Source organism: Lycorma delicatula, chromosome 8, assembly GCF_047948215.1.
Source record: "Lycorma delicatula isolate Av1 chromosome 8, ASM4794821v1, whole genome shotgun sequence".
Lineage (NCBI taxonomy): Eukaryota > Metazoa > Arthropoda > Insecta > Hemiptera > Fulgoridae > Lycorma > Lycorma delicatula.
Window position 1 is genome coordinate 33,427,302 of NC_134462.1, and position 17,926 is coordinate 33,445,227.

The 17,926-nt window shown below is 29.0% G+C and overlaps 1 protein-coding gene across 1 annotated transcript in view; it reads right to left on the bottom strand.

Moving 5' to 3' along the window:
• The window catches only part of LOC142329196 (otoferlin-like), a 467,391-nt gene that overhangs the window by 47,858 nt on the left and 401,607 nt on the right, over positions 1-17,926 (bottom strand). Inside the window, exons 9-13 of the mRNA XM_075373594.1 lie at positions 13,009-13,165; positions 11,070-11,256; positions 8,943-9,129; positions 6,350-6,564; positions 513-699 (exon numbers count right to left, since the gene is read on the bottom strand). Coding sequence (XP_075229709.1) covers positions 513-699; positions 6,350-6,564; positions 8,943-9,129; positions 11,070-11,256; positions 13,009-13,165 — 933 coding nt within the window. The remainder of the gene's footprint in view (positions 1-512; positions 700-6,349; positions 6,565-8,942; positions 9,130-11,069; positions 11,257-13,008; positions 13,166-17,926) is intronic.

Sequence of the window (17,926 nt, forward strand, 5' to 3'; positions counted from 1 at the left end):
AAAAAACATAGTCAACACAAATGATACAGAAAAAAATGTGATCATTGTAAACATCCAGTCTAATATTTTTGATTAATATTAGTTTATTATTTACTGTGTATATACATGACCATCACCTTGAAGACTGGTTTGACTTCTGCAACTATTGACTGCTACACAATGCCTTGATCTAGGAGTTCCATTAGACAAGTGTCCTTGATCAACAGTTATAGACACCTCTATACTGTTTTCATTAAAATGCACTAACATATAAGGTCATGGCCAGATCATACAAGTGACTCCCAGCTGAGATATAACCACCAATTGTCATCACTGTTCTAGTATCAAAATCAAATATTTTGATCCTGAGATCTTACTGTTCAGTGTGAGTAGTAATTTTATTTTTGTAGAGCTTCTGGTTTTCACCATTTACTTACCAATATTTCTTATTTGAATTATAACCCAATATAAATTTCAGCCCAACTAAATTGGAATACAAAAAAGAAAAAGTTATAAACATGAATATTATTTACCTAGATTATCATCACTATCTGAATCTGTAAATTCTTGTGTAGTTTCATTATGTCCATCTATAGTATTTCCAGCATTACCAATGCTTAATTCAAAGTACAGTGGCTTTTCACCAAGCTTTTTATCAATCATAGATGCATCTAAGATAGAAGCAAAAAAGAAAAATTCTTCTGTCTTACCATATGATGTCTAAAAAAAGAAAAAGTAAACAAATTATATAAATAAAATAATGTAAAAGCTTAAAAATTTCTAAAAATAAATTTATTAATACATTTTTTAATCAATAATCAATTAATATTAAATAAACCACTTCCTGTAGATCACTTCATGTTGATTTCAATTTAAAATTCATAAGTAAATAAAAAGTAGCACTAAAAACATAATTTATGGCTTTTTCTCATATCACTCTTTTATAGTTTTTCACGAGTCAATTTTTGGGATGTTTGCACAAATATTTTTGTAAAAAACTGGTCATTTTTTCATTATAAATTTGTTTTTCAGGGTCGGAAAAACAAAGATAATTGGTAATTCATCTAGGAATCATGTAGCTTTATTTTACTTTTGCTTTTAAGAGTTACCAATTGCAGATAAAATTTCATTAAGTCACAAATGTAGAACTTTGATTTTCACCTCTTTTAAGCCTGTATGCCTTTTTTTTAGGTAGATTTCATAAGAAAGCTATCTATTGTAATGGGTACCATGATTTGACTACCGGAAAATTTTGACATATCTTCGCATTTCACATCCCCCAGACCCCAAAATCACTGTCAGTTCAAAAGTTTATATATACATTTATATATTAGATATATAATTCACTTTCTTGTGGGCACAATAACTGCCATAATTTTGCACCAATCACTTTCAAATTGATATATAAAATATAACAACCAAAATCTTGGTTGAGTTCGTTAATGGGCAAAATCGGATCATAGGAGTGCAAATGGGGGCTTTTTCGAAAAACAAAATATCACTAAAACTTTTTTATTAAGTAAAATACTGAATTTATTTAAAGTTCCTACTATTCTTTGGCTCTCTGCATTTTCATATAGCAATGATGAAGGCGCCTTCCTTGGTAAAATATTCCGGAGGTAAACTAGTCCCCCGTTCGGATCTACGGGTGGGGACTACTAAGGAGGGGGTCATCAGAAAATTAAAAAATAACATTCTACGAGTCGGAGCGTGGAATGTTAGAAGTTTAAAAAAGCTTGATAGGCTGGAAAATTTAAAAAGAGAAATGGATAGGATAAATGTGGATGTAGTAGGAATTAGTGAGGTTCGGTGGGAAGAGGAAGGCGACTTTTGGTCAGGTGATTTTAGAATAATAAACTCAGCTTCAAATAATGGGCAGGCAGGAGTAGGTTTCATAATGAACAAGAAGATAGGGAAGAGAGTAGAATATTTCATTTCAAAACGCATAGCAATAGAATCATTGTAATAAGGATAAAATCAAAACCTAAACCGACAACTATTGTTAACGTCTATATGCCTACAAGCGCCCATGATGATGATGAGGTAGAGTGTGTATACGAAGAGATTGATGAAGCAATTAAACATGTAAAAGGAGATGAAAATTTAATAATAGTTGGAAATTGGAGTGCAAGCATTGGAAAGGGCAAGGAAGGAAATATAGTAGGTGAATACGGGCTGGGCAAAAGGAATGAAAGAGGGGACAGACTTATAAAGTTTTGCACGAAGTATAATTTAGTAATTGCAAACACCCAATTTAAAAATCATAATAGAAGAATATACACTTGGAAAAAGCCAGGCGATTCTGCAAGGTATCAGATAGATTATATCATGGTTAAGCAAAGATTTAGGAATCAACTCGTTGACTGCAAAACTTACCCTGGAGCAGACATTGATAGCGACCATAATTTGGTGATAATGAAATGTAAATTGGGATTTAAAAACCTGAAGGAAAGGTGTCAGATGAATCGGTGGAATTTAGAGAAGCTTGAGGAAGAGGAGGTAAAGAAGATTTTTGAGGAGGACATCGCAAGAGGTCTGAGTAAAAAAGATAAGGTAGAACATGTAGAAGAAGAATGGGAGAATGTTAAAAAGGAAATTATTAAATCAGCAGAAGCGAACTTAGGCGGAACAAAGAGAACAGGTAGAAAACCTTGGGTTTCAGACGATATATTGCAGCTGATGGATGAACGTAGAAAATATAAGAATGCTAGTGATGAAGAAAGTAAAAGGAACTACCGACAATTAAGAAATGCTATAAACAGGAAGTGCAAACTAGCAAAAGAAGAGTGGATTAAAGAAAAGTGTTCAGAAGTGGAAAGAGAAATGAACATTGGTAAAATAGACGGAGCATAGGTGAAAGTTAAGGAAAATTTTGGGGTACATAAATTAAAATCTAATAATGTGTTAAACAAAAATGGTACACCAATATGTAATACGAAAGGTAAAGTTGATAGATGGGTGGAATATATTGAAGAGTTATACGGAGGAAATGAATTAGAAAATGGTGTTATAGAGGAAGAAGAGGAAGTTGAGAAGGATGAAATGGGAGAAACAATACTGAGATCTGAATTTAAGAGAGCATTAAAAGATTTAAATGGCAGAAAGGCTCCTGGAATAGACGGAATACCTGTAGAATTACTGCGCTGTGCAGGTAAGGAAGTGATTGATACATTACTAACATTGATTATACAAGCTGGTGTGTAATATTTATGAAAAAGGGGAAGTTCCGTCAGACTTCAAAAAAAGTGTTATAGTCATGATACCAAAGAAAGCAGGGGCAGATAAATGTGAAGAATACAGAACAATTAGTTTAACTAGTCATGCATCAAAAATCTTAACTAGAATTCTTAAATCAAAAATCTCAACTAGAATGCTATACAGAAGAATTGAGAGGAGAGTGGAAGAAGTGTTAGGAGAAGACCAATTTGGTTTCAGGAAAAGTATAGGGACAAGGGAAGCAATTTTAGGCCTCAGATTAATAGTAGAAGAAAGATTAAAGAAAAACAAACCAACATACTTGGCGCTTATAGACCTAGAAAAGGCATTCGGTAACGTAGACTGGAATAAAATGTTCAGCATTTTAAAAAAATTAGGGTTCAAATACAGAGATAGAAGAACAATTGCTAACATGTACAGGAACCAAACAGCAACAGTAATAATTGAAGAACATAAGAAAGAAGCCGTAATAAGAAAGGGAGTCCGACAAGGATGTTCCCTATCCCCGTTACTTTTTAATCTTTACATGGAACTAGCAGTTAATGATGTTAAAGAACAATTTAAATTCGGAGTAACAGTACAAGGTGAAAAGATAAAGATGCTACGATTTGCTGATGATATAGTAATTCTAGCTGAGAGTAAAAAGGATTTAGAAGAAACAATGAATGGCATAGATGAAGTCCTACGCAAGAACTATCGCATGAAAATAAACAAATACAAAACAAAAGTAATGAAATGTATTAGAAATAACAAAGATGGACCAATGAATGTGAAAATAGGAGGAGAAAAGATTATTGAGGTAGAAGAATTTTGTTATTTGGAAAATAGAATTACTAAAGATGGACGAAGCAGGAGCGATATATAATGCCGAATAGCACAAGCGAAACGAGCCTTCAGTCAGAAATATAATTTGTTAACATCAAAAATTAATTTAAATTTCAGGAAAAAATTTTTGAAAGTATATGTTTGGAGTGTCGCTTTATATGGAACTGAAGCTTGGACAATCGGAGTATCTGAGAAGAAAAGATTAGAAGTTTTTGAAATGTGGTGCTATAGGAGAATGTTAAAAATCAGATGGGTGGATAAAGTGACAAATAAAGAGGTATTGCGGCAAATAGATGAAGAAAGAAGCATTTGGAAAAATATATTTAAAAGAAGAGCCAGACTTATAGGCCACATACTAAGGCATCCTGGAATAGTCGCTTTAATATTGGAAGGACAGGTAGAAGGAAAAAATTGTGTAGGCAGGCCACGTTTGGAATATGTAAAACAAATTGTTAGGGATGTAGGATGTAGGGGGTATACTGAAATGAAACGACTAGCACTAGATAGGGAATCTTGGAGAGCTGCATCAAACCAGTCAAATGACTGAAGACAAAAAAAACTATTCTTTGGATAAGAACCTAAAACTTAACTAAGTAAATGTTTTTGAAATTACTAACCATTGGCCCCAAGGGGTGGAAAAATGGGGTTTCGAAGACAAAAAAAAATCATACCTCCTATAACAGGACAGTATTGAATCAGTTTAAACTGGTCATTAGTTCTCCAACGTTACTTAAAACATTCGTCTGAAACAATTTTTGATATGATCAGCTCTTACAGCAAGAGATGACCAAAATGATACTGGAAATGTAAGAAGATGGGGCTTGCTAAAAATGTGAAACTTTTTTACATGCAAACATTGTCATATTGAGTAAATTTGAAGTTTTTCTTAACTTTAAGGTGGAAATCTTTTTTATCCCCTACTTAATCTACCTCTGGCTTCCAGTGTGCCAAAAGGGATTTTTTATAAATGTTTATAAGATGTAAATGTTTACATTTACCTAGGCAATCAAAATGAAAAAGAGTTATGTAGATAAGTCAAAATCATGTAATACAAATTATTTCACTAAGAAGTACTCAGTATTACTCTGATTATTATCTATCTTCAGTCAAAGGCAGTTCAATTCTAAGTTTTGACTCTTCTTTTGCTGTCTACCCTTTTTCTTATCCTTCATTCGTTCTTGACTGGGCAAATGTCATGAAAGTTGGGTCAACTGCCCATTCTACAATGGCCTGTTTACAAATTAGGGTCATGCTTGCACTTTCTGATAAATGTACAGCTCAGTCCCAGAAAACAGTTCTGCAGAATTGTCCAAGAAATCTATTTTCTACCCAAAAAACTCTATTATCCTAGTTTGCTTATTTTTACAAAAAAAGTAGTCATAAAATATTTTACAAATAAGTAAAACACATTTTTTACAAACAGTCACATTTAGAAATATTCAGTATTCAAAATTAAGCTAAATATGATTACCATAAGGTAACTTTATAATAGGGAAAAGAGACTTGGCTTAAACTAATCAACTACAAATCTCGCATTTTGTATAACAATGAGCAGGGGATAGAATCACTAGGTAGTCCTGTAGACAGAATTGCGATACCTCTAAGATCTAACAAAATGATGGCTGCCCCAACACCTATTATAAGATACCCATATGGTACTTCAGATAGTGTCAGGGTAGTGGATGACACAGTTCCCATGTTACTTATCCTAGTTTGAAAGCTAGGCAAAGGAGGAGGGTAAAAGAAGGTGACAATTAGTTCACTGAGCACTGCCTCTTATTGAGAGGGTTTACATTCATGCTTAAGACCAAGACAGAACATAAAGTAGTTTACTGCATGATCATCAAAATAATAATTTAGAACTATTTTTTATTTTTTTATATGGCAGGTTTTATGCTACTCCCTCTGTTTCTTCATCTTTCTGTACTAATCTTTTACCATGAAAGTAATATATTATTAATACAGGCGTTTTAATCTTTGTTTTTCCTTACATATTAAATCTTTATATATTTCTTCTTTCAACATTTTGCTACAAAATTCTTCTACGTTTTGTTTATCTTAACATATACATATATATTTGTAACTGATGAACCTACCATAAAATTTTTCTGGTGTGAGGATTTCAAATAAAATGTTTACTAATGAAAAAAAAAAGTTAAATGCAAGAGAGAATCTAATTCAGAACTATAATATACATATCAGTTTGTTGCTCTACCAACTGAGAAATCAAGCTGATTCAACTCTTAATATTACTCACTTATAAAAACATACATAAAAAAAGAACTACTAAAACCAACAATTTTTGTTGATCTATTAAATTCTGTAATACCTCTGTAATAGGATAAGTTGGTTCTACTTCAACGTGTGTTGGTGTTATATCTATATTATCAGTGATTTCTGTTCTTATTGCCATTAACAATCTTGCTCTGTAGGAAACACCTTCACCTAAGCCACTATTCAGATTAGCATGCTCATCAATTAAACTGTAATCTCTTGTTGAACCATACAAATGAACAAATGTTGGGCCAAATGTCGGTAAAAAACCTGAAAAAAGAAACAATTTTTATAGTTTTACTCTATAGTAAAAATAAATATTATTTAAGCTTACGCAAAAAAAACAAAAAACAACTAATTTTATTAAACTCCATTTATCAGGTTGTGAGAAGATTTTTTCTTATTTATATAACTAAGAGATATGATTATTAAAAAAATATCATACACTAAATTTTTAACAAAAATAAAATTCAATAATTAATTAATTTCATTTTCGGTTTAAAATAAATTAACATTTTACATAATTTCAATTTTTTTTTTAATTTATAGTGTTTTCATATGAAACAATTAAAATTCATGTTAATGAATAGCAGAAAAAACATAAACTAGACTATCACTACATTTTATTAAATAAAATTCCACTTTTTTACCCCATCATAAGGCAGAAGTAGAATTTTCAAAATCCTCCTTTTATTCTCTACTGGTAAATGAACAGAAGACCGAGTTAACAGGAAAGGTTAGTTTTCTGGATCCTGAGTAAAACAGTAAACTTACATGCATTCCTTACAATTCTATGTTACACAACATGTGGAATTTTTCAGAGACAGCAGAAACATTAAATTGATGATATGTAGTAAGAATGAAATTGTAATGGAAAAAGTCAGACTTACTAAACCAATTCCTGTTAATTTCTAAAATTAGATAACACTACATCTCTTTTCATAGTATGTTGTAAAATTGACTGTACTAATGTTTATAGCAATTTTAATTTTTTTTTACAAAAGTAAAATTAGGATTACAAGAATAAATTTACTAAAAAAAATGTTTGTATGAAAATGAAATACATGTATTAATTAAAATTTCTTTGTAAAGAAGATTAAATAAGTAAAACTCATTTAAACTGTGCAAACTTTTTCCATTATAATAAGAAAAAAAGTAGTTTCAGATAATGAAGATGAAGCTATTTATGAAAAAAAACCTAGAAATCGGAAATATATCACTAAAGGATGAATGGAATGTGTTTAATCTCTTCAGGAAAAAATAAATAATGTATGAATAATAAGGTTAAAAGGTGATCTCAGAGAATAACAGAAGAAAGAGTGGAGGAAATAAAGACTTAAGGAAAAACGTAGAATGAGGTGAGAGGAAAATGTATATAGAATCAATTGTACAGCAGAAAGAATCAACTTTAACTAAACTAAGGAAATAACAAGGTAGAGGTGGCACACCTACACATAGTAGATAAATAACAAAAAGGTTAACAACTTTAAGGATTAAAAAATAATTATATAAAGGAGTATATTCTTATAGAAATATAAACATGAAAAAGTTAACAAAATTAGCTGCCCATGTATCTAAATTATGATATGCACTATAAAATATACCCTTTTTCTTATTTTATAATGAATACAGATAATTTTTTATACTAATAAATATTATTAATGACACAAAAATTATTTTATATAAGAAATTACTTTCCACTTTCCAACTACATACAATATTGTACTGTGAGATTTGACATTCCACTAAAAAGGAAATGTGCAATGAAGCATTCTTTCTGAAGCATAGTTCAGAAATAAACAAATTTAATTACGTACTTACTGTTTTAAGCATTTCTAAATAATGAATGTTTCAGCAATAAAAATAAATCTATACAATTATTTAAAACAAAGCTGATAAAATGCATTTTGAAATTATAAGATAATGTTTTAAATTTGCAAAAAAAAAAATTAAATTAAAAAAAAATTCTTATAGTAAGCTGAAGTTCTTAATCTCAAGTAACACTATATAAAAACTTTTTTTAAATTCTATAATTTTGCTTTTTTATTCTTTACTTTTAATTGAATTAAATCATAACACTTTCACTAAATTGTATTTCTTTGCTTTAAGCTATTTGATTGCTGATTGTTAATTAAGTGTTTCTTGGACTGAAGGAACATGACTTGCTTTTTTATCTTCCTATCTTTGCTACATTTTCTATTATTTCTTGTTAGTTAAAATTGGTTCTACAACTAACTGGAAGTTTTGATTAATTAAAGCCTTTATTTTGAGAAAACAGTCCAAAAATTGATAATTTTTTTTATCTAGTTTATTACTTTTCTCTCAGGAAAATGCTGGTTAGCATCTTTTGTAGCATATTGAATCTCTTTGCAACGCTGCAAAATAAATTTTTTTCAATAAATTTTTTTTTGTAGAAGATTACAAAAGTTCTTGCAGAAAAACATGACGGAAAAGATAAGGAGATGTAATTTACCTGCAGTTAACAGCACATGACATAACCAGGGAGCTCACAGTATATATAATTAATTATTTACACGTTTCTTTGAACATACATACATATATAACACATTAATATACATACATTAATATTAACAATTTATTCTTTACAAAAACGCTAGCAGCAATCTAAAACTGTTTCTTGAACTGACCTTTTTCCCCATCATTTGATATAGTCTTTAAATCAATAAAATGAGTACCAATAATGGTGTTATTTACAGGATCATTATCTCTTAACTGTACTTTAATACGCTGGCACAGTGGTGGAAACATTTCATTAAAAACAAGTTGTTCATTCCATACTGGAGCGTAACTGTGTTTTCTCACACTTGTTTTACCCTAAAATAGAAATGAAATATTAAATTCTAGATCAGATTGAAACTCTGTCACAAAAGTTAATTAATTAATATACTCTGTCTTATTATACAGTTATGATACCAGTAAAGCTATCGATAGTTAATGCACAGTTAAAATTCAATGAATTTTTAAACAAAACTCTAAATAGCAGTCTTCCCCTTCAAAAAAAAATATTGACAATAATTTAAATAAGAATTAAGTTGCAACAATTTCACTAATCACTGATGAAGGTTTACAGTGTGCAAATGAAAATGTTTTCGACTAGAGAAGAAAAATATCTGTTATACATAAAATTTGTTCAATTCAAGGTGATTATATTTAAGTTTATTAATCTGGCTTCAGTCATTAGGACATTATATCTCTTTTCACGATAATAGTCACTGAGAAATTTCAAGGTATTATGGAACCATGTTGAAAGGGATGATTATTTGTTGTAACTGCACGGTTTTTATTATTTTATATTAAACTTAATTTTAAAGAATTTACAGGAGACTGCATAGTTAGCACCTGATGGTTTAGGTTCATACTAAAGTCAACTGCTTATAAAAGCCCTGTATTTAGGCTTTATGTGTTACTAGGTCACAAGTGTAAACAACATTCTTTTTAACGCATTGAATATATAAAGTTTTTTGCCAAATGCAATTTACAGGAAGTAAAATTTTTGTTTCCAGTAGAAGAAATCAGCAGCTGAAAGTTGTAATTTGTTGTCCAAATCATATGGTTATTACACTTCATTAATTTTGACTTATGAGTACTGGTTTAGATGATTCAAAAGTGTCGATTTTGATTTGGAAGACATGGAACGCCCTGGCTAACCAAAAACGTTTGAAGGTGAAGAACTGGAGATATTGCTAAATGAAGATCACTTTCAATGTCAAATGCTTAAAGAATTGGCAGAAGCATTAAATGTGACTGAACTGACCACAAGCGTCACAAGGGAGTGGTCTATTATGAGAATCTAAAATTTGGTGAAACCATTATTGGGTACTGTTATTAACAATGACTAGTGCAGTTAAACTGAGAATTAAAAGAGAATTGATCAGAATATGCCCAAAGACACAACAGACTGATTTTTCAACATGTCAGTGCTTGGCCATATGTCACTAAACTGGTCAAGGAAACACTGTTTAGATGGGATGATCCACCCCATCTGCTGTATTCACCAGATGCTGCTTCTTCTGATTTCCACTTCTTTCGATCCAGATAGAATCACCTATCTGACCGGCACTTCAGTTCTTCACTTGAAAATGGTTTGATTCATGGACAGCCTCAAAAGACAACTTGTTATTTTAAAGAATACTTCTTTTTACCAGAAAGATGAGAAAAAGTTACAGCTAACAAAGGACAATATTTTGAATAAAATTTAGTTATCTCTTTGTTTCAAAATAAACATTAATTTTTACAAATAGATCCTTTAAAATTAAGTTTAACACCCAATATTATAAAATATCTATGTTTACTGGGAATATTTTTTCTTTTAATATCATCTTGATGCCTTTATTTTTTCTGATTTTTCTTGAAATGGTATCATATTAAAAGCAATAATATTGTTAAATTTCCAGATATCTAAACTCAGAATAATACTGATTAGGATAAAAAAAAAAAATGTTAGCAAGTTTAGGAAGAAAATGATATGTTTGGCAGAATAGTGGATGAAAATCCTGATATTAGGTTTGCATTACATTACAATAAACCTCATTGCCAATGATTTGATTAATTGACTTTGTTTTTCTTTATTTGCTTACAAATTACATATCTGAGTCAATTTATAAAATGTATAATTATCTACTAATCTGGATAAAACATATATTTTAGCCTTTGGCATGAATTACTAAGAAAAACTTTAAATACTAATTATATCAATACATTATTTCATGTTTAAATATGTAATAGAAGAATCGTTAAAAAGATGTATTTATTACCGTTAGTCCAGCGAATGAAACTTGAATATAAGGGTCGACAAGATCCTTAACTTCACCTGTAAAAGCTTTTTTAACATTAGCCATTATAGTTGAATTCATTTTAGGTAGACCATCTGCTCTATATATTCTAACTATGAATCGGGCTCGTTGTCTCTCAACAGGAACTCCATCAGGTAGCAATAAATTACTGTGATAAAAATAGAAAAAAAATCAAATCAATTTATTCATTTACTAAAAGAAAATAATTACTGTAAATGACATTGTTTTCAAAAATAAAAATTTTCAAAATATATTTTTTACAAGATAATACTTTACTATTTTACTGGATGATATTTATAAATATGTCTAATGATTTATTTTTAAGGTGGAAGGTATGCAAAAACTATACTACACTTTTACATCATGTACATGTCACTCAAGACAGAATATGGAGTAAGTTAAATTTGATGTTTAAACATTTTTTTTAAGGAATTCCAGTCGTAGCATTTTCAAACAATCTAAAAAGGTCATTTACACTTTAAACTTTTTGGTCTTATAAAATTCATCAATATTAATTATTATAAAAACATTGAGATTTTTATGATAAAAAAATAATAATTATTATTATTATTAATATTATACAAATTTTCAATTTACTTTTCAATTCCATAATTATTGTTTTAATGTTGTTTACAAGAGTCATTATCAGTTTAAATTACTCTCATATGATCTGAAAATCTCTACATGAAAATTCTACTAGTTACTTCTACACATATTTTTCAACATCTTCACATTTATTATAACAAATTCCATTATAATTAAATTTATAAAAAATTGAATTAAAAAAAGAAAAAAAACTAATTTGACAAATCTGAATAGATTTTATTTATTTATTATTGTGATATAATTGAACTATAATTTTTATTTTTATATATAAATACAGATTATAACTAATTTCACTTTTTTAATTAATTTTGTTCTTTGTAACTGTGTTTCGATCAAAGTCTTTCTTGAGTTGGGCTAGCTTTCTTCAGTTTAATTCTTCCAGGCAAATGCTGCAGCAATTCTTTTTTGTCCTCTTTGAACTACCATACCTTCTACTCTATATACATACATACATACATATATATATAAATGTATTATATATATATATATAATATATATTATATGTAATTTATACATATGTAAATTGCAATTATGTTCTTATCTGATTAAAGCACAAATATAAATATTTATATTGTTTTCAGGTATTGAGAGATTATTAGAAGTTTTTAACCACGTACAGTTTATCTTACATAGAACTCCTAAGTTTCTTAAAGTCAAAATTTGATAATATTTTAAAAGGGATAAAAAATTGGGAATTGTTTTATTTTTTTAATAAAAAAAAAATCTTTGCTGATGATATTTTTTTTTATCAACATATGTGTAGCTTAGTTTCCTGGGTAGACAAAACAAGATGGATGGAGCTAGAGTTTCTCTCATTTAGGATTGAAGAGTGCATCAATTATGTACTGATTACACAGTGCAGCACTAAATACAAAAATGTTCAAACTAAGAAAAAGATAAAAAGTATAAGATATCACACATCAATTTGTTTATATGCGAAGGAAGTGCATATTTTTATTTCTAGAGGGAAAAAGCAGGTTAAAACAGCAAATCTGTTTGACCAAGCAGGTATATGACCATAGAGTAGGTGAAAGGATTCAGTAGAGAAAGAAATATGACAAAGATGCATGTGATAATAAAATAATACTGAAAGAGTAGCTTTGGATCAATGTTTTTCAGAAATAAAGATTATCTATCAATGTCTTAATCAGAGTATTTTGATGAAAAGAAACTAGCAGGAAAGTTTTCATTAAAAAAATAGTGCTATAGAAAACTTCTAATATACTGGATTTCATTTACCAATGGTAAAAATGGTAAATTTTTATATTAAGTTTACATAAAGTGCAACACTTACGCTTCAATATCATCTTCATCTTTTTCACTTTTTGGAGGCACTTTAACAGCATCACCCTTGCCAATAACACTTATATCACATTTAAGGTAACCTTTAGGACCACCAGCGATATCATCTGGATCGGTTAATAGGGCCCATTTATGATAAAATTGATGATCTGTAAAGAAATGTCAATTCACAACAAAAAAAAATCACATATCTATTAATAAAATTTTTACACTTTTACAGTGTATAAATTTTTTATTTACTACCAACAAATACATATACATTAAAAACAACATAAAAATAAAATAGAATAAAAGTTAATTCTGTTAAAGCCAAACAATTTTTCTAGAATCTTTGAATGTAACGCCTACAACAAAATCATCAAGAAAAATATAAAAGTTTTTAATAATTTGAACATGATGATATTTATGCAGACCAGACTTATTAGATTTAATAGTTTTTCTCTTTCTTTTACTACAAATAGCTGACAGTTGGATATGGTGTCAACCCCATTATTCTTAGTTTGAACCATTGAGTTCATGAAGATTGATAAAAGAAGGCTGGAAGAAGACTGCCTGAATGTAGTGCAGAGCCGGCTTATATAGTCCATACAGAGCCACTGAATCATCAGAAGCTGAGTGCACCCAAAAGGAGCTGTGTGAACTGTATGAGGCCGAGTGCAGCCAACAGGAAATGAGTGTGAACTGACAGAAAGATCTTTAAACTTTACAGTCCTTCATAAATAAATTTTTAATAACATGCACTGAGTCTGAACAGTTATAGCCAAATAAAATTTTAATTAATGAAATAATTAAATTTTACAAGTAGAAAGCACATCAGTTCAAATCAGACTTCATTTCTTTTTTTAATTTTTTTTTATAATTTAAATATATTGATTTTTTAATAATTATTAACTTCTGATTGTAAAAAAAAAGTTTTACGATAAATAATAATTCAATAATAACAATAAAAAAAAGATAAAATATATATCAGAAGTTATTAATGAAATAAAATTTTATAAACTTTCCATTTAAAAAAAAAGTGTATATGTAATTTAATAAGCGTACAAGGAAGTCTATGGTGTTCACACAGATTTTTTTACTTTCTTTGTACTTTAAAAAAAACGTTTTTTAACCATTCTAAATGATGTTAATTAAAATATAATATTTCTTAGATTACTCAATCATATCAAAAAAGGCAATTCTTCACCAGGCACTTACAAGTACACTTAAATAGTACAATATAGTAAAAAGTTTAGATAAATTATTTTTCTGATAATAAAACTTTGTTAAAAATAAACAGTTTTTTCAATACTAAATAAAAATAATAAACATTGAGAAATATAGACATACTTTTAATTAACAATGAAAATACATTAATTAATAGGTAGAGTTCCAACCTTTTTTATTGAACTCATACTCACCTCCAGTTAATTCTGATTTTGATGTGCTAATATATTTAAAGAAAAAGTGTGTATTAAAAACAATGATCATAAGGATACTAATTTATATTAATTTTTTAATGTAGATGAACTAAAAGATATGCTAAAATATATCAAAGAAGACAAATTGTAATGACTGTTGTAGACACTTTTTCCTCATTGACTCAGAGATTAAGTATTAACTATTCTTGTAATACCTAAAAGTTGAATTAACCAGTATTCACTTTATGTACTGAGTAATTAAGTTTTATTACCCAAATTTCTTAGCACAAATAATGTAACTGCAAATAAAGGTAAAAATGATATAACTAATAAATTAACAATAGAATATAATAAATAACATGAGAATAAAAAAAAAAAAAAAAAAAAAATAGAATTTATATAAAAGGTAAACATTTTCAAAATTTAACTGAAATACATATTTTGTTTTGGTAAATGTATAATTAGAAACAATAGATTTATATAACACCAAATATAACATGCAGAAAACATTTGCTGCATTAAATTAGTGAAAAGGAAAAACACACACAGACAAAGTAAGAAAAGTCACAATGTTTGTGATTATTTTAACATAGAGTGCAGACAGAAAGAAGGTAATAAAGTACACAATCCAATCATGCTTATAAACAAACAAATTTAAATTACAATAAGCTGTATTACCTTCTTAAAGTAATTATTACAATCAAATATATATAATTACACACTTATTAGACATATATGACATAATATTATCGTTTCACCTGCTTTAATAAAAAAGTGATTAATCTAATTTGTTAAATTCTCAACTCAATTATATTTACAAGTAATGTAAATCCTACAAGATTAAATATAATGATTCTGACATGAATTTCCTGTGAAATACTTGCTCCTTTCTGGGGTGATATGTAATTAAATTGGATAAGCAAATACAATTAAATTGACACGCTTATTGTACGTAAATAAGAAATATAAAATATATGCCAATAGGCTGAGCCATCAAGGTATTAAATAGATTAACAAAAGGATGTATAATATTGTTTTCTTAGACAAAGAAATGAAGAGATTTTTTAAGCAAAAGAGCGAGTTATGTTTATTAAATTGCCTCCTACAAACTCCTCTCTGGGCTGTCTAATAGGATGTTAATCTAAATCTGTTCCTAGGAAAAAATACAAAACTATTTTATTAATTATAATAAATCAATTTTGTTATAGGATAAACTTGTCAGATAGTGGTTATGACCAATTAGACATAAATCAAATCATGCACCTATGACCTTCTTGTCTAACAATAATTACTTTCATTATTTAGGATCTACATTAGTTTAAGTTAACTAACATAATATGAAAGATAATTCTCCTCATCAGCTAGCTCATTAGTCTTGGTTGGGTGGCAACTACTTGAATTGTAAACCTAGCCATTTCTTTGGTTATCCTTGTTCAACACTTCTGTTTTCATTTTATTGTGAAAGTGTCTACAAAGTTCAGATAAAACCAACCTAATAATGAAGGTTTAAAGTCACAAGCTCAAGAGAGCTTCTCTCTCTACAGTTCAACATGTGATCTACAACTAAATGTGTACATGTTAATGAAAGGCCAGTTTCCCTCCAAGTTTGAAGTTCCGCAGTGAAACAGTCTTTGTACTCAATCAGCTGGTCAAACTTTTAAAATACTGAAAGAAATTTCTATGATTTGGCAGAGCATGAGCAATTTTTTCTCAAAACTCAGTTTAGAAGCCAGCGCCAGTATGAATTCAATTATGGACCTTTCTTTACAGAAAGTGCTCTATCTATTTTGTTGTATTTGCAAAGCACGGAATAAATCTTCTTCTTCAAGACAATCCCACTGAATTTTGGAAGTTTAGCTATTGCTATACTCCCTGGGTAATATTTCACCTACCTTGAAATCCTTTCAAATATGTCCATCTCATGCTTAAAATTCTCATATAACAGCTCGTATCTTCACCATTAAATCTCCTTAAAGAACCTTTCCTATAGTGGTATTAATTTCCTAGAAGTATGACTTAAAGACACTAATGCTAACAATAAATGTAATATGTTGAAAATTTAGTAAATTTAAAATAAAATGTCTGACAAATCCACCCTTAAGCCCACAGTATATGCATGTCGCATAAAAACTCTCAAAGACTCTCCTCCTGGAGATTGCTTTATTTCTTAACCAGTGCATTTACTTGTCTTTACCTATTTAATGTAATTAATAAACAACAATTTATTGATGAGCATAACAAAGTTGTAGACTCTAACTATACAAACTGTAATTCAAGAAAGAGTTTGCAACTGAAACAAAATTTTTCTATACCTTTCAGAAATATATTCTTTAATAGGAGGGATGGATGTGTTTAAATTCTATGATCACAGCCATGTATGATAGCTAAAGCTATTAATACTCTGTTGTCAAATTGAAGGTGTGAGTTGATCACAACTTCAGCACTTTGATTGCAAACACTAATCGTTAGCAAGCTTGGAAAGTGCTGCTCTGAAGGACTGGGAACTTTATAAATTCACTGAACACCATGATCTAGAACAAAGGGCTAAGAACTGAATCCTTTGGCTTTACCGTAGTGATAAACTTTTACATCAGAGAAGTGTTATTGAAAATATATATGCCAGATAAAAATTAACTATGGATTGGAGGACTATAAATTTTGATCCTGTTGCCAGATGATTTGATTTCATTCTATTAATGTTTTATAGTAATTTATTAGCCTAATTGAATTAGGTTAGACTTTAATTAAAACAACTACATTCTACATATATAATTTTTTTGGCTTCTTAAATTTTTTTGGAACTACTATACAGTTCCTTCATCAATGGTGACCAAAATTACCTGCTGGTCCATATTTCTGCATATTTAAGTTAGTCATTTTTTAATTTGGCTTTTTGTTATTTTTAAGGGCTATATGTAAAGCTAATAGTAACTGTTTTCTTCAAATCTGATCCTTTTAGTGCATGCAGATCATAAAATAATTTATACGTATACCACATCAATGTCATTAACTTGACTGACTCAATGATTCAAATATGAGTTTAATAAATATATAATAAGTCAAATATAATGGGGATAAATTATTTCAATAATTAAAATTTTTATAATACTGTACACTAATTGGTAGTTGATACTGGATGTTATACCTCCTGCAGTTAGATATATCTATATAGCACACAGTTCCTGGGTGCGCGAGAGTCTTTCATAAGGGAAACTGGGTTTTCTGATAGTTCCTCTGTTTTTTGATGAAAAAGCAATTTGGTACAGCATATATTAGTGCTGGTCAATGCTGCTATCTAGGTAAAAATGCTTGTGAGGTTTAAGCCATGATATCTAATGCACAAAAAAGTATTGAATCATTTCCTTCTTTTCATTTTGCCATAGTTCCTTTATGGGCAAACATTCTTTTCATACATATGCCTTTTTTACCTGGTTATACATCTCTATTCTTTACTGGTTTGGTTCTATGGGTTTGTATCAGATTTCTGCTGGATTCTGAGCCAAAGTTGCG